Genomic DNA, 25,375 nt, shown 5'->3' on the forward strand with positions numbered 1-25,375 from the left:
AGTCAAATAACAAGCCAGGGGGGGAACTTCCGGGTAGCGTTCATGATAGGACGCTTTCCTTCGTGCTGCTTCAGCCTTCTAACAATAATTCTAAAATATCGCTATATTACAAAATCATCCAGGAGAATGTTACACAGCATTGAACTCTACATCCGATAGTGATCAAAACAAGATCTCTCTACCTGGAATTGCTGTTGGCATCAGTGCCCGAAGCTGTCGCAACATCACAGAACTAATTTTACCCCCCGGCGGGCCTCTTTTGGGACTGTCGTTAAGTGGCACACACAGCCTGTCTAATACTATACTTTATTCTCAACGCTTGCAGCAAATGAACGTTTCAGATTCCTGTGTAGATGGCCAACTATTTATTACTAGAGATCAACAGGCTTCTAACCTCACACCATGCTGCATTTGAGCAGATCCTGATGTCTGGCGCTTCTTCAACACCATCAGATTCGAGCCAAGGTGATGCCTGGAATGGGGACCTGAAGCACCATTGATTGTCCGCAGTGCACAACGAGACCAACTTGGCAGCTGACATCACGTTCTTACCTGTTGAGACTGGGACCTTGGAATCTCTGACTCACTGTTATGGTGAGGAGCCATGTGCAACACCCCCTGGCCCTGATGCGGAGATCATTACAGCAGAGGTGGAGTGGAGGAAACTAGCTGGAGATGCTCCCCGGAATCTCTATTTGCCTAACCAGTTTGTACCCCAACCATCAGCTAATCGTAGCCATAGATGAGCGTTTGCAGTGTTGCGGTAACCACGTGGGGTCTCTGCTGGAGATCCCTGCTGTCGGATTACTTGGCACAGTTCCATGGGCTCATAGGTATTATGCAGAGTCCTGATTTTCCGCTGCTTTCATACCAAAATACTTCTGATACATCCCAGTCAAAACAAGGGGATATGGCTCAGTTGCAAAGAATCATCTTAGCTCTTACACCGCAACTCTCCTGGTACTTTTTAGTTAGCATACAGGGACATTTCCTCAATGTAAAGGACTCATCTTCTGTTTGGGTCACATAAAATCGAGCAGCTTGATCAACAGTGTAGGAGAGGGATAGGCTAATGCGATTACTGTCTTTCTATTGACTGATTGTTTATAATCTGGGGTCTATGTGGACTTTGGACTTACGATATTTTGCAGTTTAATTGTTACCTAATTTATCAATGGACTATCTAAGATGTTAACCGCAAATTCAAAAGTTATGACCTATAGTCCTTAGTTTTTCAAGTTACGCTTTCTCCCTTTATACCCTGGACTGTGAATGTAATGCCTTCCGTGTTTTTTTTTTTTTATTATTATTATTATTATTGCACCATGTCAAGGGGGAGTTGAATCTCTAAAGAGCATGTGGGATGTCCCCATCCCTAACTTAATGCAACATCTAATTTGTTACACTCTTAGAACTAGTTACTATGGTTCATGTCTTGCTGCCTACAGCCGGGGCGGTGTGACGTGTATATAGGTGTATCCCTGCATTAGTAAAGTAAATTGTACTGACACAAATGTTAAGTTTACTATGAGCTTGGTGTTGGTGAAATTATTGTTGCTTATCTCTATATTTTACCATATTATTCCAGTGCAACCCCTCTTGGTATAATCCCATCCCACATCATGCTAATTGATTGTAGCTTTGTTCTCTTAGAATCCCTAAATGGGAATTAGTTTGTTTCTTATTGTCCCAAAAGGCTCTCTCAAATCTTATGTTTTCCATTTGCCATGAGAGTCTGCTATGCTTACATAGAGCGAGTTTTACCGCCATATTACACTGCTGTTTCATTCACATATAAATTGTTAAGTATACCTCACTGTTCCTTTTATAATCATATACAGGAGTGCATAATATCTAGTACTAGAATATTCCCCAATATATTAAGCAGTCTCCTGAAGCACGGCTATCATAACCGGTTTGTGCTATACCATAGTCCTGGCTCCCCCCTTATCAGATGCCTAACTTAGGTTACTATTTTCTCCACAGGATATGTGCGTATTTGTAATTATCTCCCATGTGTTCCAGAAATTTGCTGCAACCTTATTACTATTCTTACTTTATTACTATTCTTTTTGCTTCATTGTATTACTTACATTATAATTTATAAGAGTTATAGTACTGAAAAGTAAAAAAAGAGGCTCTTCATTTGGGGTCCATGAGTGGCCCCTGCACATTATTGTTTACCTACTTTCTATTTTGTTTATTGCAATCCTATGTGGTCCAAAAGTGGCCGCCTAAATCATATAGTAGATGTATAGTTTTAACGGCAATTACTGTTTACTGTGGAAGTTTAAAGCATCATTTAATTGTATTGTTTTTTATTTGATTTGTTTATGCAACCTACCTTGTAACAACATTTTTTGCATGTGTATTGACAATTACCATTTGTTTGCCTTGAAAAGAACCTCAATAAAAGTTAAACAAAAAAAAAAAAAAAAAAAATAACAAGCCAGGAGTCAAAACCAGAGCTGGTAGTCAGATGAGCCGAGTCAATAGCCAAAGTGAATAGACGAGCCGAAATCAGGAACAAGGAAAACAGCAGAGTCAGGAACAAGCCAGGGATCAGGAACCAGGAAGGAAGTCAGGCAGCCAGGTAATACACAGGAACTCTCACAAACAGGTCTGAGACAACGCAAAGGCAAAGCATACTGAACAGAGGCCCTTTAAATAATAAGTGATGACATCACAATTCTGAGACTGCATCCTGTCTCACATGGATGATGCACACCAGCCTGGCCATAAAAGGAAGTGTAGGAAATGAGCAGCAACCCCCACAATGCACCATAGTCAGGAAGAGAGGTGAGTAAAATGGCTGCCAGCAGCACATGGCAAACACAACAGGGAAAAAACCCTGACAGTACCCTTCCCTCAACGACCCCTCCCCCGCGGGAGGACAAAAGGCTTATTGGGGAAACGGGCATGGAAGGCACGGAGGAGGGCAGGAGCATGAACATCAGAGGAGGGAACCCAAGAACGCTCCTCCGGACCGTAGTCCCTCCAGTGAACCAAATACTGTAAACGGCCCCTGGACATACGAGAGTCAATAATGCTGCTGACCTCATACTCCTCATGGTTGTCAACAAAGATAGGATGGGGATGAGGCAACACAGTGGTAAACCGATTACAAAACAAATGGTTTCAAGAGGGAGACATGAAAAACATTGGAGATGCGCATAGGAGGAGGAAGGTCAAAAACGTAGGCCACAGGATTAACCCGTCGGAGTATTTGAAAAGGACCAACATAACGGGGAGCCAATTTATTGGAAGGCACACGAAGGTTCAAGTTGCGGGAGGACAGCCAAACTCTCTCACCAACCTGATAGGAAGATGCGGGCAGACGCCTACGATCAGCCTGGAACTTTTGGCGCTGCATAGAACGATGAAGGCAATCCTGAATCTGCACCCATGTGGTACAGAGTTGCCGGAGATGCTCCTCCAAAGCCGGAATACCCTGAGACATGAATGAATCGGGCAACAAGGATGGTTGAAACCCATAATTCGCCATGAACGGGGATAACTTGGAGGAAGCATTAATAGCACTATTATGAGCAAACTCTGCTCAAGGTAACAGTTCAGACCAATTATTGTGGTGATCTGAGACATAGCAACAGAGGAACTGTTCCAGAGCTTGATTACACCGTTCCGCAGTCCCATTGGATTGAGGGTGATATGCCGAGGAGACGGTAAGCTGGATCCCCATTTGAGCACAAAAGGAACACCAAAATCTGGAGACAAACTGGCTACCCGGTCTGGCACTATCTTCTTGGGTAACCCATGTAAACGGAAGACCTCCCGGGCAAAAATTAAAGCAAGCTCCTGAGCGGTAAGAAGCTTCATCAAGGGAATGCAATGTGACATTTTTGAAAAATGGTCAACCACCATAAGGATAACAGTATTGCCATTGGAAACAGGGAGCTCGACAATGAAGTCCATGGAAAGATGTATCCAAGGATGCTCATCATTAGCAATAGGTTGAAGAAGACCCACAGGAAGACTTTGAGGAGTCTTATTCTGTGCACAAACTGAGCAGGAGGCAACATACGCAGCAACATCAGAACGAAGACCTGGCCACCAGAATTGTCGAGTGACAGACCAAATCATTTGGTTCTGGCCTGGGTGACCTGCGGCTTTAGGATAGTGGTAAGCGTGCAAAAGTTTAGTTTGAAGATTCTCAGGAACAAAACACTTACCACTAGGTTTCTCAGGAGGTGCATTGGTTTGTGCAGCCAGGATCTCCTCCCCCAAGGGAGAAGTCAAATTAGTATGTATGGTAGCCAAAGTATGGTCAGGAGGTATAACAGGAGTAGCTACAGACTCCTCCTTGGACAGAGGCAAAAATTGTCGAGAGAGGGCATCAGCCCTTACATTCTTACTACCAGGCAGGTAGGAGACCACATAATTAAACCAAGAGAAAAATAGCGCCCATCTGGCCTGTCGGGGCGACAAACGTTTTGCTTCAGATAGATAAGTAAAATTCTTGTGGTCAGTAAGAATGAGCACTGGCACGCTAGTACCCTCAAGAAGATGCCTCCATTCCTTAAGTGCCAAAATTATGGCCAGTAATTCCCTGTCGCCAATTTCATACTTGCACTCCGCTGGAGACAATTTCTAAGAGAAGAAAACACACGGATGCAAGGAACTGTCAGGCGTAGGACGTTGAGACAAGAGGGCACCTACTCCAGTCTCAGACGCATCAACCTCAAGAATGAAAGGCAGGACAGGGTTAGGATGAGCCAGAACTGGAGCGGCAGCAAAGGCAGTCTTAAGACTATCAAAGGCCTTAATGGCAGTAGGTGACCAATGGAGTGGATCATTCTCTTTACGGGTCATGTCTGTGATAGGTTTGACCAAGGAAGAAAAGATTTTAATAAACTTTCTATAGTAATTGGCGAACCCCAAAAAACGTTTAATAGACCGAAGACCAACTGGGCGAGGCCACTGCAGAACTGCAGATAACTTGTCAGGATCCATGGAGAACCCTGCAACAGAGATAACATAACCTAGGAAGGTTACTTGAGTCTGATGGAACTCACATTTCTCGAGTTTACAAAACAGGCCGTTCTCACGTAGTCTTTGAAGAACCTGTGTAACATCAGAACGTTGAGCCTCAAGTGTGGGTGAGTGTATGAGGATGTCGTCTAAGTACACCACAACATACTGTTGCAACATATCTCGTAGGACATCATTAATAAATTCCTGAAAAACAGCAGGAGCATTACATAGGCCAAAGGGCATTACAAGATACTCATAATGCCCGCTCCTGGTGTTAAATGCTGTTTTCCATTCGTGGCCCTCCTTAATCCTAACGAGATTGTACGCTCCTCTCAAATCAAGTTTAGTAAAGACCGTAGCTCCCTTGAGGCAGTCAAAGAGTTCCGTAATAAGCGGAATAGGGTAAGCATTCTTAATGGTAAGACGATTAAGACCCCTATAATCGATACATGGTCTTAACTCGCCACCCTTTTTCTTCACAAAGAAGAAGCCAGCCCCTGCAGGAGAGCAGGATTTGCAGATGATCCCCCGCGACAGAGCATCGGCAACATACTCCTCCATAGCACAATTCTCTGCAACAGACAGAGGGTACACCCGACCCCGAGGAGGAATGGCTCCGGGTTGCAGGTCTATGGCACAATCGTAAGACCGGTGAGGAGGCAACGTACCGGCACGCACCTTGTCAAACACGTCTAGGAACTCACGGTACTCCTCTGGCAATTGAGATACCGAAGACAAATGGAAATCCATTGCGAAGACCACGACAAAATTTCGGACCTGCGCCAGTCGAGACTGGGATTGTGCTTTTGGAGACAGGGATAACCCAGAACAACCGGAAAATGCAGAGATAAAACCTTGTTGAACAAACATTTTCTTAAGGTAACCCTCTAACTTTTTATCCATTGGATCTGAAAAGGCACAGCTATCCTCCACCGGGATAGTGGTACGCTTAGCTAAAGTAGAAACTGCTCCCTCCACCTTAGGGACCGTTTGCCATAAGTCCCGTGTGGTGGCGTCTATTGGAAACATCTTTCTAAATATCGGAGGGGGTGAGAACGGCACACCGGGTCTATCCCACTCCTTAGTAACAATTTCAGTAAGTCTCTTAGGTATAGGAAAAACGTCAGTACTCGCCGGTACCCGCAAAATATTTATCCAACCTACACATTTTCTCTGGTATTGCAACTGTGTTACAATCATTCAGAGCCGCTAACACCTCCCCTAGTAATACACAGAGGTTTTCCAGCTTAAATTTAAAATATCTGAATCCAGTTTGTTTGGATCAGAACCGTCACCCGCAGAATGAAGCTCTCTGTCCTCATGTTCTGCAAATTGTGACGCAGTGTCTGACATGGCCCTAATATTATCAGCGCACTCTGTTCTCACCCCAGAGTGATCACGCTTACCTCTTAGTTCTGGTAATTTAGCCAAAACTTCAGTCATAACAGTAGCCATATCCTGTAATGTGATTTGTAATGGCCGCCCAGATGTACTCGGCGCTACAATATCACGCACCTCCCGAGCGGGAGATGCAGGTACTGACACGTGAGGCGAGTTAGTCGGCATAACTCTCCCCTCGTTGTTTGGTGAAATATGTTCAATTTGTACAGATTGACTTTTATTTAAAGTAGCATCAATACAGTTAGTACATAAATTTCTATTGGGCTCCACTTTGGCTTTAGCACATATAGCACAGATATCTTCCTCTGAATCAGACATGTTTAACACACTAGCAAATAAACTAGCAACTTGGAAATACTTTTCAAGTAATTTACTATAATATGAAAACGTACTGTGCCTATAAGAAGCACAGAAAAAAGTTATGACAGTTGAAAATTAATAAACTGAAAAGTTATAGCATCAAATCTTTGTAAAAAACACAATTTTAGCAAAGGATTGCTCCCATTAGCAAAGGATAACTAACCCTGATAGCTAACAGTGAGAGAGATCAGTAAACTGTCATAAATTAAATAAAACGACTGCCAAGTGGAAAAAAATAGTGCCCAAAACATTTTTTCACCCAGTACCCTCAGAAAATTAAACGATTTTACATGCCAGCAAAAAACGTTTTAACATTAATAAATTGAGTGTTATTAAAAAGCCTGTTGCTAGTCCCTGCAAATTAGGCTAAAGTTTTATGCATACAGTATAATTCCAGTGAAGTGCCATTCCCCAGAATACTGAAGTGTAAAATATACATACATGACAGCCTGATACCAGTTGCTGCTACTGCATTTAAGGCTGAGTTTACATTATATCGGTATGGCAGAATTTTCTCATCAATTCCATTGTCAGAAAATATAAAGCTGCTACATACCTCTTTGCAGATTAATCTGCCCGCTGTCCCCTGATCTGAAGTTTACCTCTCCTCAGATTGCCGAGAAACAGCAATATGATCTTAACTACTCCGGCTAAAATCATAGAAAAACTCAGGTAGATTCTTCTTCAAATTCTACCAGAGAAGGAATAACACACTCCGGTGCTATTATAAAATAACAAACTTTTGATTGAAGGTATGAAACTAAGTATAATCACCACAGTCCTCTCACACATCCTATCTATTCGTTGGGTGCAAGAGAATGACTGGTAATGGCAGTTAGGGGAGGAGCTATATAGCAGCTCTGCTGGGTGAATCCTCTTGCACTTCCTGTTGGGGAGGAGTTAATATCCCATAAGTAATGGATGATCCGTGGACTGGATACACTTAACAAGAGAAATGGATTTTTGGCCTCATCAGGCTCACCACCCCTTGATCTAGCGATATATTTGAATAAAAAAAAGTCAGACCCGCCAAGTGCCTGCAACTAGCGATATATAACCCATATAAAATAATGGGGAGGAATACGTCAGCAAAACATTGTCGACATTGCCACTTGTCAGCACTTTCTAAAGTGGGTGTGTGTATTTGAAGTGTTCCTACATGGTGCAGACAGTGCGCTCACTGAAACAAAAAACGTTTCTATGTATGAACACTTCAAATAATGCCTCTATGACCTTACTTTTCCTAAATTCACACTACCTACCTCACTCTAGAAAGTCCTGCCACTGAAAAGTTGGGAGCAAACATGGCTGACACCATACTCGTAACCTCCACTTCAGAGATTGGAATATATAGCACAGCTGAGGATATATCCCAATCAAAGTGCAGGGGTACAGCCCTGGAATGCCTGGCTATTTCTCTAATACCACCTACACCTAAGTCATGTCTTAGCTATACTCTCCTGGAATGCTCAGCTAATTCCCTAATACCGCAAACACCTATGTCATGTTTTAGCTATACTCCCCTGGAATTCCCAACTAACTCCCTAATACATCATACATCTATGTTATGTCTTCCCTATACTCCCCCTGGAATGCCCAGATAACTCCCACAGAACGCCTACACCTATTGCATGTCTGTAATTTACCTGACTCATAAAGTATACAAAAAAAACTTCCCCATTATAATTATAAGGGTTTTGTTGCTACATTTATATACAATGTTAAAATGATATGCATTGTCATGTATACTACATATTTTTTTTAAGTATTGTATATCATTTAAAATGTAGTTATTTTTGCTTGTAAATTATAAATTATTTAAATTATATAGTTATGTTTAAAATAATAAAATTATCAAGCAAAAATAACATTTTACTTTATATACAATACTTAAAATAATATGCATTATATATGGCAATGCATATCATTTTAACATTGTATATAAATGCAATGCTTCACTAAACTATTAACCCCTTACATGCCCTCACCCCTGCGTAACCTAAGCCCACTACACTATTAACCCCTCATATGCCATAACCTAATTACCTACCCCCCAGAAATGATTAACCCCTAAGCTGCCTCAACCCTACAATTCAAACTACCCCCAAACTATAAAACTTTTTAACAGTTAACCCCCTAGACCTCTAAGCAAACACACCCTAAGTTACAAAAAATAACAAACACTAAAATTACTGAAAATAATAATAAAAAAAATAACCAAAAACAAAAGAATACTACCAAAAATAAAAAAAACACAAAAGAAACCCATACCAAATAAAAACCCTATACTAACACTAAAGTTACTATAGCAATTGCCCTTAGAAGGACTTTTTGTACTGCCCTAGAGCAATTTAGCTCTTTTACTCCAATAAATTACAACCTCATTCTACAATAAAAGTAACCCCCAACCCCCTAAAAAAAGCCTATCTAAAAAAAATACTTTAAAAAGTGCCCTGATAAGGATATTTGCCCTAAAGCAATCATAGCTCTTTTACGCCCTGATAAAATCATTTTTAGAGGCATTTCCCTAAAGTTTTCAGCTCTTTTGCTTTTAAGAGAAAACTAAAAAAAACCTCTTCTAAAAAAAACAAACTATAATAGTGTCAGAGACAAGTAGGCAAAGCAACATGTAAGTTGCTAAACATTTTTCTATAAACATAAGAGGTTTTACTAAAAGAAACAGTTTGGATTGTAACAAAATGGCTGCATTTGTAGAGTTAAAACAAGTCATTTTAAAATAAAACATTACAGGGACAGTCAAGTCCAAAAAAAAAAACAAATTTTTCAAATAGGGCATGTAATTTTAAACAACTTTCCAATTTACTTTTATCAACAATTTTGCTTTGTTCTCTTGGTATTTTAGTTGAAAGCAAACCTAGGAAGGCTCATATGATAATTTATAAGCCCTTGAAGGCCGCCTCTATTTTATTTACTTTTCACAGCAGGGGAGATCTAGCTCTTGTAGGCCATATAGATAGCATTGTGATCACGCCCGTGGCTAATGGCAGACACTGCACTAATTGGCTAAAATACAAGTCAATAGATAATAACTAAAAGTCATGTGATTAGGGGCAGTCAGAAGATGTTTAGATACAAGTTAGACACAGAAGTAAAAAGTATATTAATATAACTGTTGGTTTTGCAAAACTGGGGAATGGGTAATAAAGGGATTATCTATCTTTTTAAACAACAAAAATTCTGGTGTTGACTGTCCCTTTAAGTACTAGTTGCAGCCTCCTCTAAATACACTGCATGTGGTGAAATAGGTGTTGTCTTAGAAATGTACTAAATGCACTGTATTTATCTTTATATTTTACACAATGCTTTTTAATGCAGGGAAGAGGGACATAGTCAGTAAAGGTAAGTTAAAGTTTTTAATCTGAAAATAATGATGAATATTATAAAATGGAGTCATTTTTGTAAATAGTAAAAACTGAAAAAATTGTCAGTTCCCAGAGTGTCTGTGTCCCCAGTTAACATCTTGATAGTTTTATTTCATTCAGTGATTTATTTTTGATTAAATATCTTGAAAGGGGATCTTTATTACTATGTTTTAGATACATTGTATAACAAATGGACATAAATGAATAAATAAAAGTCTGATTTCTATGTTAAAAAAGTGAAAAACTATTTATTATGGTTATGTAAATGGGAGAATATTCTGCACCACCAACTTAAAACTTCACCAGGTGCCACTAATCTCAACAAGTGTTCAAAGTTTTCTAAAGATCATATTTATGTCTCATCTTGTATTCTCGAGTTGGTAGATTTGTTTTTAGAACGCTAGCCTGAGAAGACCAATAATATCCACCATAACTGCTGTAAAAGTATCAGAAAATGTGAGAAGTCACTGACCTGTGAAGTCTGGAACATGTCGTCAGTCTCAGATCCTCGGAACATGGTGGCAGTCAAGTAAAGCTGGTTCTCCAGGTGATTTGCTGTCTTTAAATCTCCAGTTGCTTGAAGTAGCCTGAGCTTCTCCTCGCATCCAATTCTCTCCTTTGACAGTTGAACAGAACATTGACAGTTTAAAGTGTGGCAGAGGGTGGTCACATGACAGGTCACATGACCATGCACATCCAAAGTATTTTTAAAATGCACAGAAACACCCAAAACAGATGATATATATTTTTAAAAAGAGATATATTTAGGAAATTATGTATTTTACAGGTGCTGCAGTAGTTACTGGTAGGTTGGAGTGTGATATAATAACTATTCGTATAATTAATAACATTTTAGCCAACAGAGATATACTTTATAGAAATATAGCTAGTAATAGTCCTAAGTAAACTTTATTATTTGATATCCTTATTTTATATGAAAATAAAGTACAGTATTTTAACACAACATATGCAGACCAGCACAGTGAAGAAAAACTAAAGATTTATGTCTGTAATTATTAATGATAAATGCCATGTAAGTAATGTGGTAGCATTTGACTATTGGAAAAGAATTAAAGCAGGCTAGGAGGTAGATTTATCAAATGTCAGGCTGATATAATCTGCTATAATGGATCATGTCCACCCAACATCGGTAAATACCGACAGCATATGCTGCCGGCATTTAGCATTGCACAAGCATTTCTGGTAAAAGGCTTGTGCAATGCCGCCCCCGCACATTTGCGGTGAATCGGTCGTTAGCAGAGGGTGTCAATTATCCCATTCGTATCTGATCGGGAGGATTGCTTTCCAGCACCTCAGAGGTAGTGGATGAGTTAAGGAGTTAATCTGTCCTAATAATGCTGATATATAAATATTTTGGAAGACTGCAGAAAAATATAATCTTAATAGTGTTTACTGTTCCTTAAAGGAATTAAATTAAATTCTCCATGTCAGGTTTTATTATCAGAAGTAAACACTTGAATAAACTTTCATTATCTATTTTGTCCCCTTTTCATGTAATTATTTTTTTCCAGTTTCTCTGAGAGGTTGAAGTATATACTCCATGCTTGACTATTGCTTAAGGCTATTTATATCTGATCTTACTCATATACAGCAAAGATAAAGAACACTAAAGAGGCTTTACAAAGAGTATGTCCCTGGACTTGCAAAACTGTACAAAAAAATGTTACGAAAATTAGTCTAAATGCTTTAAAATAGTTTGTTTGCAGATTTCATTTTTTTTTGCCATGTGGAATTTGAGTGATGTTTTAACTGTCTTTTTAATCAATCAACAATAATTTTATGAACATGTGAATTAAGTATTCACAAAAACTTTCACTGTGACAAAATGTTGCGCCAAAATCCATGATATGCATCTTCAAGCATGCTGACATTTTTTAATGTCATACCTGCTAAAGTACATAAATCAAAATAAGACACATTTAGCCACCAATCAGCAAGAGCTACCCAAAAATGAGCCAGCTTCTTTTAAAATAAAGATACCAAGATAACAAAAAAATTGATAATAGGAGTAAATTAGAAAGTTGATAAAAATGGCATGCTCTATCTGTATCATGTAAGAAAAAATGTGGGTTTCATATCTCTTTAATGTGAAAAAGGAGGATAGATTTGATTAGTGATATATGCTAGTATTCTTTTTAATTATATATATATATATATACCTGTATGTTCTAAATATTTTTTATTCACTATAGAAAAACGACGTTGACATTGCAAACTGAGTGTTTGGCAGTAACTATGTTTAGCTACATACTCTTAGGGGCCGATTTATCAATGTCTGGCGGATATGATTCGCTGTAGCAGATCATGTCCGCCAGACATCGCTGAATGCCGACAGCATACGCTGTCAGCATTTGACATTGCACAAGCAGTTCTGGTGAACTGCTTGTGCAATGCCGCCCCCGACAGATTGGCCGCTAGCAGGAGGTGTCAATTAACCCAATCGTAGACACGCGGAAACAGGGGTGTTTGGCCCCATTCGGGCCATGATAAATCGGCCCCTTAGTCTATTCTGTATTATTATACAAGATTTGCTACCTATGAGGCTTGCTTGTTGGTATATCACTTTACTGTTGTTTATTTGTATCTTATAGTCTCAATAAAAATACAATTAAAAAAATAATGATTTTAGGTTATAAAAAATTGTGGGCTAGATTACAAGTGGAGCCAGAGCTATAAGGGGTATATCGCTAGGGTTTGCGCTCATCGGGCTTACCACTGATATTATGAGTTGAAAGTAAATGCGATCGCATGAGCACAATTGTGATTTACGCTAGAATGATTAAAGCGACTTCAGAGTTCTGGTTAACTGTTTCGTTAACTAAAAACATGCACAAAATACATCAAAATACATTACAAAGTATAGTTACACTCATAACAACACTATCAAGTAAACATAATTTAAAAAAAATATTGCACACAAACGTTATAAGGGCTCAAAGATATGGGGTCTCAGGTGTTAGAAAATAAAAGGCAGGCAAAGGGCTTTAATATAGAGATACATCCATATACATGTCTAAATATGGATATGTATGTATATATACATGTTTATATATGTGTACATATGTATTTATATGTGTGTATATATGTATTTTCAGACTATGGGGTCCATTTATCAAGCTCCGTGTGGGCCCGTGTTTCTGGCGTGTCTTCAGACTCGCCAGAAACACCAGTTATGAAGCAGCGGTCTAAAGGCCGCTGCTCCATAACCCTGTCTGCCTGCTCTGATGAGGCGGACAGGAATTGCCGAAAATCAACCAGATCGAGTACGATCGGGTTGATTAACACCTCCCTGCTGGCGGCCGCGAGTCAGCAGGGGGCGGCGTTGCACCAGCAGCTCTTGTGAGCTGCTGGTGCAATGTTAAATGCGGAGAGCGTATTGCTCTCTGCATTCAGCGAGGTTTTGCAGACCTGATCCGCACTGTCGGATCAGGTCCGCAAGACCTTTAATAAATAGCCCCACATATACTGTATACACATATAAACATAAATACATATGTAAACAGTACAGTATATATATATATATATATATATATATATATAAATGCATTGGAGCCCTTTGCCGTTAAGTAGTTGAAAAATTGAAAAGTATATTTATGCAATATTCATATTCATATCATAGCAGAATATGTTCTATGTATTTTTATATATATATAATCATGTATAAATAAAGGTATAGATATATATTTTACCAAAATACCATCAGATATATGTAGAAATATTCTGTTATGTAAAGAACATTAGAATGTAAAATATTCATATTTTCATGTTGCTTTAGCGCAAATGAGAATATGTGTTGTTTTTGTGCGAGAGTGGGGTGTTTTTTTTCCACTTTTTTTCTCCATTGACTACTGTGGGGGAATATGTGAACGCCCACGCAATATTCTAACTTTGCATTTTTGCACTAGTTGGGTTACCGATAGAGCTAAAACAGTTTACTTTCAACTTGTAATACCAGCCTAACCCCGGCGAGCACAAAAATCTTTCTTCTAACGCAATTAACCCTCGAGCCAAAGAGTTATTTTGCTCTTCAATTGTAATCTAGCCCTATGTGTAAGTTTATGTGTCCAGTAATTTGTGAGTTTCCAAAAATATATACTTAGTTACATAGAACTGTCTGTTTTACTGTCCGTGGTGAATGTATTTTCCCTTAGAACAAGACTTATCAAGTGTAAAGGAGAATTCTTTAGGTAATTCTCTTATTTTGGGTTCTTTTCAGCTCTCCTTTAGAGAAGCGCATCTGTGCATTCAAATATATAAAAAAAATGTTTGTTTCTTTCATGTAATTAACAAGAGTCCATGAGCTAGTGACGTATGGGATATACATTCCTACCAGGAGGGGCAAAGTTTCCCAAACCTCAAAATGCCTACAAATACACCCCTCACCACACCCACAAATCAGTTTTACAAACTTTGCCTCCAAGGGAGGTGGTGAAGTAAGTTTGTGCTAGATTCTACGTTGATATGCGCTCCGCAGCAAGTTGGAGCCCGGTTTTCCTCTCAGCGTGCAGTGAATGTCAGAGGGATGTGAAGAGAGTATTGCCTATTGAATGCAGTGATCTCCTTCTACGGGGTCTATTTCATAAGGTTATCTGTTATCGGTCGTAGAGATTCATCTCTTACCTCCCTTTTCAGATCGACGATATACTCTTATATTTACCATTACCTCTACTGATTCTCGTTTCAGTACTGGTTTGGCTTTCTACAAACATGTAGATGAGTGTCCTGGGGTAAGTAAGTCTTATTTTCTGTGACACTCTAAGCTATGGTTGGGCACTTTATTTATAAAGTTCTAAATATATGTATTCAAACATTTATTTGCCTTGACTCAGAATGTTCAACTTTCCTTATTTTCAGACAGTCAGTTTCATATTTGGGATTATGCATTGAATTATCATATTTTTCTTACCTCAAAAATTTGACTTTTTTTCCCTGTGGGCTGTTAGGCTCGCGGGGGCTGAAAATGCTTCATTTTATTGCGTCATTCTTGGCGCGGACTTTTTTGGCGCAAAAATTCTTTTCCGTTTCCGGCGTCATACGTGTCGCCGGAAGTTACGTCATTTTTTTGACGTTATTTTGCGCCAAAAATGTCGGCGTTCCGGATGTGGCGTCATTTTTGGCGCCAAAAGCATTTAGGCGCCAAATAATGTGGGCGTCTTATTTGGCGCTAAAAAATATGGGCGTCGCTTTTGTCTCCACATTATTTCAGTCTCATTTTTCATTTGCTTCTGGTTGCTAGAAGCTTGATATTTGGCATTCTTTCCCATTCCTGAAACTGTCTTATAAGGAATTTGATCTATTTTGCTTTATATGTTGTTTTTTTCTTACATATTGCAAGATGTCTCACGTTGCATCTGAGCCAGAAGATACTACAGGAAAATCACTGCCTGCTGGATCTACCAAAGCTAAGTGTATCTGCTGTAAATTTTTGGTAGCTATTCCTCCAGCTGTTGTTTGTAATAATTGTCATGACAAACTTGTTAAAGCAGATAATATTTCCTTTAGTAATGTACCATTGCCTGTTGCAGTTCCCTCAACATCTAAGGTGCAGAATGTTCCTGATAACATAAGAGATTTTGTTTCTGAATCCATAAAGAAGGCTTTGTCTGTTATTTCTCCTTCTAGTAAACGTAAAAAGTCTTTTAAATCTTCTCTCTCTACAGATGAATTTTTAAATGAACACCATCATTCTGATTCTTTGGACTCTTCTGGTTCAGAGGATTCTATCTCAGAGATTGATGCTGATAAATCTTCATATTTATTTAAGATGGAATTTATTCGCTCTTTACTTAAAGAAGTACTAATTGCTTTAGAAATAGAGGATTCTAGTCCTCTTGATACTAATTCTATACGTTTGGATAAGGTTTTTAAAGCTCCTGCGGTTATTCCAGAAGTTTTTCCTGTTCCTAATGCTATTTCTGCAGTGATTTCCAAAGAATGGGATAAATTGGGAAATTCATTTACTCCTTCTAAACGTTTTAAGCAATTATATCCTGTTCCGCCTGACAGGTTAGAATTTTGGGACAAAATCCCTAAAGTTGATGGGGCTATTTCTACCCTTGCTAAACGTACTACCATTCCTACGTCAGATGGTACCTCGTTTAAGGATCCTTTAGATAGAAAAATTGAATCCTTTCTAAGAAAAGCTTATCTGTGTTCAGGTAATCTTCTTAGACCTGCTATATCATTGGCTGATGTTGCTGCAGCTTCAACTTTTTGGTTGGAAACCCTAGCGCAACAAGTAGCAAATCGTGATTCTCATGATATTATTATTCTTCTTCAGCATGCTAATAATTTTATCTGTGATGCCATTTTTTATATTATTAGAGTTGATGTTAGGTTTATGTCTCTAGCTATCTTAGCCAGAAGAGCTTTATGGCTTAAGACTTGGAATGCTGATATGGCTTCTAAATCAACTCTACTTTTCGTTTCTTTCCAGGGAAACAAATTATTTGGTTCTCAGTTGGATTCTATTATTTCAACTGTTACTGGTGGGAAAGGAACTTTTTTACCACAGGATAAAAAATCTAAAGGTAAAAACAGGGCTAACAATCGTTTTCGTTCCTTTTGTTTCAACAAAGAACAAAAGCCTGATCCTTCGTCCTCAGGAGCAGTTTCAGTTTGGAAACCATCTCCAGTCTGGAATAAATCCAAGCCTGCTAGAAAGGCAAAGCCTGCTTCTAAGTTCACATGAAGGTACGGCCCTCATTCCAGTTCAGCTGGTAGGGGGCAGGTTACGTTTTTTCAAAGAAATTTGGATCAATTCTGTTCACAATCTTTGGATTCAGAGCATTGTTTCAGAAGGGTACAGAATTGGTTTCAAGATGAGACCTCCTGCAAAGAGATTTTTTCTTTCCCGTGTCCCAGTAAATCCAGTGAAAGCTCAAGCATTTCTGAATTGTGTTTCAGATCTAGAGCTGGCTGGAGTAATTATGCCAGTTCCAGTTCCGGAACAGGGGATGGGGTTTTATTCAAATCTCTTCATTGTACCAAAGAAGGAGAATTCCTTCAGACCAGTTCTGGATCTAAAATTATTGAATCGTTATGTAAGGATACCAACGTTCAAGATGGTAACTGTAAGGACTATATTGCCTTTTGTTCAGCAAGGGAATTATATGTCCACAATAGATTTACAGGATGCATATCTGCATATTCCGATTCATCCAGATCATTTTCAGTTCCTGAGATTCTCTTTTCTAGACAAGCATTACCAATTTGTGGCTCTACCGTTTGGCCTTGCTACAGCTCCAAGAATTTTCACAAAGATTCTCGGTGCCCTTCTGTCTGTAATCAGAGAACAGGGTATTGTGGTATTTCCTTATTTGGACGATATCTTGGTACTTGCTCAGTCTTTACATTTAGCAGAGTCTCATACGAATCGACTTGTGTTGTTTCTTCAAGATCATGGTTGGAGGATCAATTTACCAAAAAGTTCTTTGATTCCTCAAACAAGGGTAACCTTCCTGGGTTTCCAGATAGATTCAGTGTCCATGACTCTGTCTTTAACAGACAAGAGACGTCTAAAATTGATTTCAGCTTGTCGAAACCTTCAGTCACAATCATTCCCTTCGGTAGCCTTATGCATGGAAATTCTAGGTCTTATGACTGCTGCATCGGACGCGATCCCCTTTGCTCGTTTTCACATGCGACCTCTTCAGCTCTGTATGCTGAACCAATGGTGCAGGGATTACACGAAGATATCTCAATTAATATCTTTAAAACCGATTGTTCGACACTCTCTAACGTGGTGGACAGATCACCATCGTTTAATTCAGGGGGCTTCTTTTGTTCTTCCGACCTGGACTGTAATTTCAACAGATGCAAGTCTCACAGGTTGGGGAGCTGTGTGGGGATCTCTGACGGCACAGGGAGTTTGGGAATCTCAGGAGGTGAGATTACCGATCAATATTTTGGAACTCCGTGCAATTTTCAGAGCTCTTCAGTTTTGGCCTCTTCTGAAGAGAGAATCGTTCATTTGTTTTCAGACAGACAATGTCACAACTGTGGCATACATCAATCATCAAGGAGGGACTCACAGTCCTCTGGCTATGAAAGAAGTATCTCGAATTCTGGTTTGGGCGGAATCCAGCTCCTGTCTAATCTCTGCGGTTCATATCCCAGGTGTAGACAATTGGGAAGCGGATTATCTCAGTCGCCAAACGTTGCATCCGGGCGAATGGTCTCTTCACCCAGAGGTATTTCTTCAGATTGTTCAAATGTGGGGACTTCCAGAGATAGATCTGATGGCCTCTCATCTAAACAAGAAACTTCCCAGGTATCTGTCCAGATCCCGGGATCCTCAGGCGGAGGCAGTGGATGCATTATCACTTCCTTGGAAGTATCATCCTGCCTATATCTTTCCGCCTCTAGTTCTTCTTCCAAGAGTAATCTCCAAGATTCTGAGGGAATGCTCGTTTGTTCTGCTAATAGCTCCGGCATGGCCTCACAGGTTTTGGTATGCGGATCTTGTCCGGATGGCATCTTGCCAACCATGGACTCTTCCGTTAAGACCAGACCTTCTGTCGCAAGGTCCTTTTTTCCATCCGGATCTGAAATCCTTAAACTTAAAGGTATGGAGATTGAACGCTTGATTCTTAGTCAAAGAGGTTTCTCTGACTCTGTGATTGATACTATGTTACAGGCTCGTAAATCTGTATCTAGAGAGATATATTATAGAGTCTGGAAGACTTATATTTCTTGGTGTCTTACTCTTCATTTTTCTTGGTATTCTTTTAGAATTCCGAGAATATTTCAATTTCTTCAGGATGGTTTAGATAAGGGTTTGTCCGCAAGTTCCTTGAAAGGACAAATCTCTGCTCTTTCTGTTCTTTTTCACAGAAAGATTGCTATTCTTCCTGATATTCATTGTTTTGTACAAGCTTTGGTTCGTATAAAACCTGTCATTAAGTCAATTTCTCCTCCATGGAGTTTGAATTTGGTTCTGGGAGCTCTTCAAGCTCCTCCGTTTGAACCTATGCATTTATTGGACATTAAATTGCTTTCTTGGAAAGTTTTGTTCCTTTTGGCCATCTCTTCTGCCAGAAGAGTTTCTGAATTATCTGCTCTTTCTTGTGAGTCTCCTTTTCTGATTTTTCATCAGGATAAGGCGGTGTTGCGAACTTCTTTTGAATTTTTACCTAAGGTTGTGAATTCCAACAACATTAGTAGAGAAATCATGGTTCCTTCATTATGTCCTAATCCTAAGAATTCTAAGGAGAAATCGTTACATTCTTTGGATGTTGTTAGAGCTTTGAAATATTATGTTGAAGCTACTAAATCTTTCCGAAAGACTTCTAGTCTATTTGTCATCTTTTCTGGTTCTAGAAAAGGCCAGAAAGCTTCTGCCATTTCTTTGGCATCCTGGTTGAAATCTTTAATTCATCTTGCCTATGTTGAGTCGGGTAAAACTCCGCCTCAGAGGATTACAGCTCATTCTACTAGGTCAGTTTCTACTTCCTGGGCGTTTAGGAATGAAGCTTCAGTTGATCAGATTTGCAAAGCAGCGACTTGGTCCTCTTTGCATACTTTTACTAAATTCTACCATTTTGATGCATTCTCTTCTTCTGAAGCAGTTTTTGGTAGAAAGGTACTTCAGGCAGTGGTTTCGGTTTGAATCTTCTGCTTATGTTTTTCATTAAACTTTATTTTGGGTGTGGATTATTTTCAGCAGGAATTGGCTGTCTTTATTTTATCCCTCCCTCTCTAGTGACTCTTGTGTGGAAAGATCCACATCTTGGGTATTCATTATCCCATACGTCACTAGCTCATGGACTCTTGTTAATTACATGAAAGAAAACATAATTTATGTAAGAACTTACCTGATAAATTCATTTCTTTCATATTAACAAGAGTCCATGAGGCCCACCCTTTTTTTTGTGGTGGTTATGATTTTTTTGTATAAAGCACAATTATTCCAATTCCTTATTTTATATGCTTCGCACTTTTTTCTTATCACCCCACTTCTTGGCTATTCGTTAAACTGATTTGTGGGTGTGGTGAGGGGTGTATTTGTAGGCATTTTGAGGTTTGGGAAACTTTGCCCCTCCTGGTAGGAATGTATATCCCATACGTCACTAGCTCATGGACTCTTGTTAATATGAAAGAAATGAATTTATCAGGTAAGTTCTTACATAAATTATGTTTTTTTGTGCTTCTCCATAGGCTAGCTGAGGAGATGTAAAAAAAAATTTCTCTATTCAAATTATTATCTGCTTAATTTATCAATGAAAATAAGCAACTATTCTCCATGTAAGTGGTATATTAACCAACAGCAATATTTACACAGCCCCAATAGTAGCTTTGTTAATGCCCCTCTTAAAAAAACTGTCATGGAAGAAAATAAATCTGTTTTCATTATTTTGCAATTCTATTTTGCTCTTGTTTTTATAAATTATTTTTGAGCCCCAATAAATATTATTTATGTGCCCTATTATTTTTGCACTCCAATATATATATATTTTTGCGCTCCAATATATATATTTTTTGCGCTCCAATATACATTGCTATTGAATTTCATTATATATTATTTTTGCATCTTGTTGATCCCTTTTTTTCTAACATTGCCTCTACAACTGGTATAGCATAGATTGATAAAGCTGTTCTCCACAGTAGTTATGGAGAACGTAAATCTTTGCATTTGCAGGAGAACTGTCAGTCCGCCATAGATAGGCTTACCATAATTTTTAGAGGTGAAACTGGGACCACCTGGCATGGTGCCAGTGAAGGTGTGGTCAGGGGCGTGATAATTATCGGTTCTTTTAAAGTAATAGATTTTATGTGCGTAATGTTTTGTGGATACTCTACCCTTCCTCAGTCAAACAACAAGTGAATCACATAGTTTAATTTGACCATAACACCACCCCTTAGTGAAAAAGGCACAATTAAGTTGTCATGATTATCCATACACAACATGAGCAAATAAATCATTCATCTAAATCTCAGATTCTAAATAATGCCAAATATCAAGCATAATTACCAATTTCATAAAATAGTGAAGAGCATATACATTACACAATTTAATATCTGCGGTGTGTTTTATGTGTCTAAGGAACAGAACTGGACACTGATAAGGCATAAATACAACATTGAATGAAATAAGTAAAAAAGAAATACGTACCTGCTAAAGCTGTTTAAGAGGCTACTCTATACCATAATGCAGGAAGATTACAGCCAAAGTGCTATCCTGCATAAAGTAAAGCAAGATCCATGGCAAAAATCCTGCCTGTCTGCACTTCATGGTCATACCCATATGATTCCCCTAAACGTGAATTACTGGTGATGTCACCAGGGGTCGGGTGTTAAATTCCTACAAAAATAAACAAAGTAGTACTAGAAAATTAAAAAACCCTATGCTGCTCACTAGTATTACTAAATGTGAACTTTGAAGGGCACGAACGTTAAGCTAAGCAGGGCTGTATTTAACAAAGTATCAGTATACAACTATGCTGGGGAGCCACAGCCACAGACTCACAGTCAGGTCATTTTGAATATGTCCGGGTTTCAGGCGGTCTGAAACCCGGACACATAGGGTTGCCACCTCGGTCATGTCTTCCTGTACTCTTATGAGTTATACATGCTGCAGGGTATGCAGGGAGCAACATGAATAGTGCTGTTCAGTGTCACTATTTGTGTGCTGTCCAGGGTTGAAATTCATGTTCCTACCTGCACACCTTGCAGCATGTATAACTCATAAGTGTCCCGGAAAACATGGCGGAGGTGGCAACCCTATGGACACATGATTCAAAACCCGGAGGTGGCAACCCTACTGGGACAGAATGAACAACCCGGTGGGACACTGGGACAGTGCCTCCAAACAGGGACAATCCCAGTCAAACTGGGACTTCTGGTAAGCCTAGCCATAGAAGAAAAGAAATGATAAATTTGTAACAAGTCAAATTAATCAGTAGTGCTATAGGAAATATGACTAAAACAATCTAATTTAACACTTTTTGGCACACTAGTGCGTCAAACAAAACGGTAACAGAGTAGGAGAATTTTACAGTCGAAGCTTACCCAATTTTAGGCACATTTTAGAATGATAAATAGGGGCATTCCTTTTTAGGCACATAGGGCTAGATAACAAGTTGTGCGCTAAACCAGGTGCATAAATAACGCATTAAAATTAGCGCTGACACACTCTCCATAGCGCTGCTATTACAAGTTACTGAAAAACCTTTTGTTGTTTGGTATGGTGCATTAAGCTCCATACCACACAAAACCCAAGGCCTGACTTTACGTGCTCATAAACCCCTAGTCTAAATACCCCTAATACGCCACCCCCCGACATCGCCGACACTAAATAAAGTCATTAACCCCTAAACCGCTAACACCTAAATAAACTTATTAACCGCTAAAATGCCGGCCCCCCACATCGCTACTACTATAATAAACCTATTAACCCCTAAACCGCCGGCCCCCCACATCGCTACTACTATAATAAACCTATTAACCTCTAAACCGCCGCCCCCCACATTGCTACTACTATAATAAACCTATTAACCCCTAAACCGCCATCCTCAACGCAATAAACCTAATTAAACTAATAATAAACCTATTAACCTCTAAAACGCCAGCCCCCCACATCGCTACTACTATAATAAACCTATTAATCCCTAAACCGCCATCCCCCCACAACGCAAATAACTAATCTAATCACTAAGCCCCCTAATCTAACACCCCCTACATTAATCCCAATTACATAAAATAAGAAAATACTAAGTTAAAATAAAAATAAAAAATCCTAACATTACTTAAAGGGACAGTCTAGTCCAAAATAAACTTTCATGATTCAGACAGAGAATGTAATTTTAAACAATTTTCCAATTTTCTCTTGGTATACTTAGTTGAAAGCTAAACCTAGGAGATTCATATGCAAATTTCTAAGCTTTTGAAGACCGCCTCTTCTCTCAGGGCATTTTGACAGTTTTTCACCACTAGAGGGTGTTAGTTCACGTTTATCATATAGATAACACTGTGCTCAAGCACGTGGAATTCCAGTGAGCAAGCTCTGATTGACTAAAATGGATGTCTGTCAAAAGAACTGAAATAAGGGGGCAGTTTGCAGAGGCTTAGATACCAGGTAATCACAGAGGTAAAAAGTATATTAATATAACAGTGTTCATTATGCAAAACTAGGGAATGGGTAATAAAGGGATTATCTATCTTTTCAAACAATAAAAATTCTGGTGTAGACTGTCCCTTTAAAAAAACAACTAGAGCAGAAGCTAAACTACTAAGCTCCGTGTAAAAATTGATGAATGACAGTGGTTTGGGACACAAAAAGGAGTATTTGGATTAGAAAAGGCTCTGAGATAGAAGCTACATCATACTCACCAATCCGGAGCTGTTTTTAAGTCGATCTGAGCAAAAGTGTGGCATAACAGACAAGCAGAACCGGCAAATTACTAGGAAAGTCCGGGGATGCGGCCTACTCCGGAAGTCTTGTAAGTAATAAAGCACCGAAAACAATGCCAAAAACGGATGTAAATTAGAACTACACATTAGAAAAGCAGCAGGGGTGAGATACAAAATCTTCTGAAAAAGAGAGTGGGCAGAGGAGAAAATTCAAAGTTATTGGCGCGAATCGCCATTTTTCAAGTAAAAGAAGGTGAGGGTGGATGTAAAGGTAAAGCAGGCTCAACACCCCTTCCACAGCACTGCATATTATTATTATTACTTTCGCAATCTATTAACAGCCCTGCAAGGCTCCAGAAGCCTAAAATGGCCCAAATAGCAGCTTAAATAAAGGTTTTAAATTTGGAAGCCTGATTGATTGCAATGGCGCAGTGACATGGGATTAGGATGCTTATACACACCTCTAACTTTGTGAGCAATGCATAATTAGGGAATTCATGCAAGAGATCAGAAAAGATAATGTCATGATACCAGAAAGAAGATAATAAACTGGATGCTTAGATACTAGGTGATATCAAAATTACATATCTATCTATATACAAGGGTGCCCCGCCACATTGAACGGCACTCAATACCTCTCCCACTAATCCTTACATCCAGAAGAGAGAGCAACCCAAAAGCTGCGACGTCAGAGGTTCTATATACCAGAGCACTAAACTGGTAGAATTATACTGACAGAAGGATTCTATATCCGTGACCTAAAGAAGGATTGTGAAGTGATCCAGACTTGATCATACGAAAACAAGAAAACACTTTCAGAGATGTCCTCTAGGAGGGCGACAAAGGGAGACAAGCCTTCTAAATTAACCAGCATGAACACCTTTTTTAAAGCATCCCAAGGCTTAAAAACTCCAAGCTTGATGGAAGGACCTTCAGAAGAACAAGAGGAGTTAGATACTGAGGCTAATCTACTGGAAGAAGAATTATCCCCTGCAACCAGGGCGGACCTTAAAGCCCTGGTCTCTAAAAAGGACATTTCTGTAAGCTTTGATTAGTTATGGAACAAGATAGATAATATGCACACTTCAGTCTCTAACAGCCTATCCGAAATCAAAACTGAGATTGCTGATCTGGGTGGCAGGATTGACTCCCTGGAAGAGCATACAGATTCCATAGTAGAAGACCTCAACGAAGTCTCTCAGTCGGTGGTGTCACAACAACTGCTTAATGAGATGCAAGACAAAATGGAAGATCTGGATAATAGGAGTAGGAGATCTAATATTAGACTGAAAGGAATACCTGAATCAATTTCCAATAAAGATCTCCTGTCCTATGTAGCCCAGTTATTTAATCAAATCACAGGAGAACCTGAAAACTACTGTATGGGGATTGAAAGAGCCCATAGGGCCCTCAAGCCTAAATCCAAAGAAGGACTACCACCTAGAGACCTTATAATTAAACTTGCTCTGTTCCAAGACAAAGAAAATATTCTATAGGCCTCTCGGAAGAATCCGACATTTAAATTCCAAGGCAAGGTAGTACAATTCTTTCAGGACCTCAGCCTGCGAACTCTACAGGGGAGGAACAGTATGAGACCGCTAACTTTACTTCTTCGTAAACATCAAATTCCCTATAAATGGGGGTTCCCATTTGCACTCTACATCACCAAAGATTCCAAAGTTATCAGCATCAGGGAACCAGAAGATATCGACGAGGTGTGTAGCGTTCTAGGTCTGGAGACACCAACAATCCCATCATCGACTCAAGCAACATCCTCAGAACAGACACCAAAGAAGAAGACGCACACTATTATACCTAAATGGTCCAAAGTAAATCGTAAGACAAAAAACCTGAAACTTAACTCAAAA

At 39.2% G+C, this 25,375-nt stretch overlaps 1 protein-coding gene across 1 annotated transcript in view; it reads right to left on the reverse strand.

The window, feature by feature from the left end:
- LOC128647358 (uncharacterized) overlaps positions 1-23,531 on the reverse strand; it is a 26,171-nt gene extending 2,640 nt beyond the window's left edge. The window contains exons 1-2 of the mRNA XM_053700143.1: positions 23,487-23,531; positions 10,609-10,752 (exon numbers count right to left, since the gene is read on the reverse strand). Of these exons, the coding sequence (XP_053556118.1) occupies positions 10,609-10,752; positions 23,487-23,531 (189 nt within the window). The remainder of the gene's footprint in view (positions 1-10,608; positions 10,753-23,486) is intronic.
- Positions 23,532-25,375: the final 1,844 nt, after the last annotated feature.

This window comes from Bombina bombina, chromosome 2 (assembly GCF_027579735.1).
Source record: "Bombina bombina isolate aBomBom1 chromosome 2, aBomBom1.pri, whole genome shotgun sequence".
NCBI lineage: Eukaryota > Metazoa > Chordata > Amphibia > Anura > Bombinatoridae > Bombina > Bombina bombina.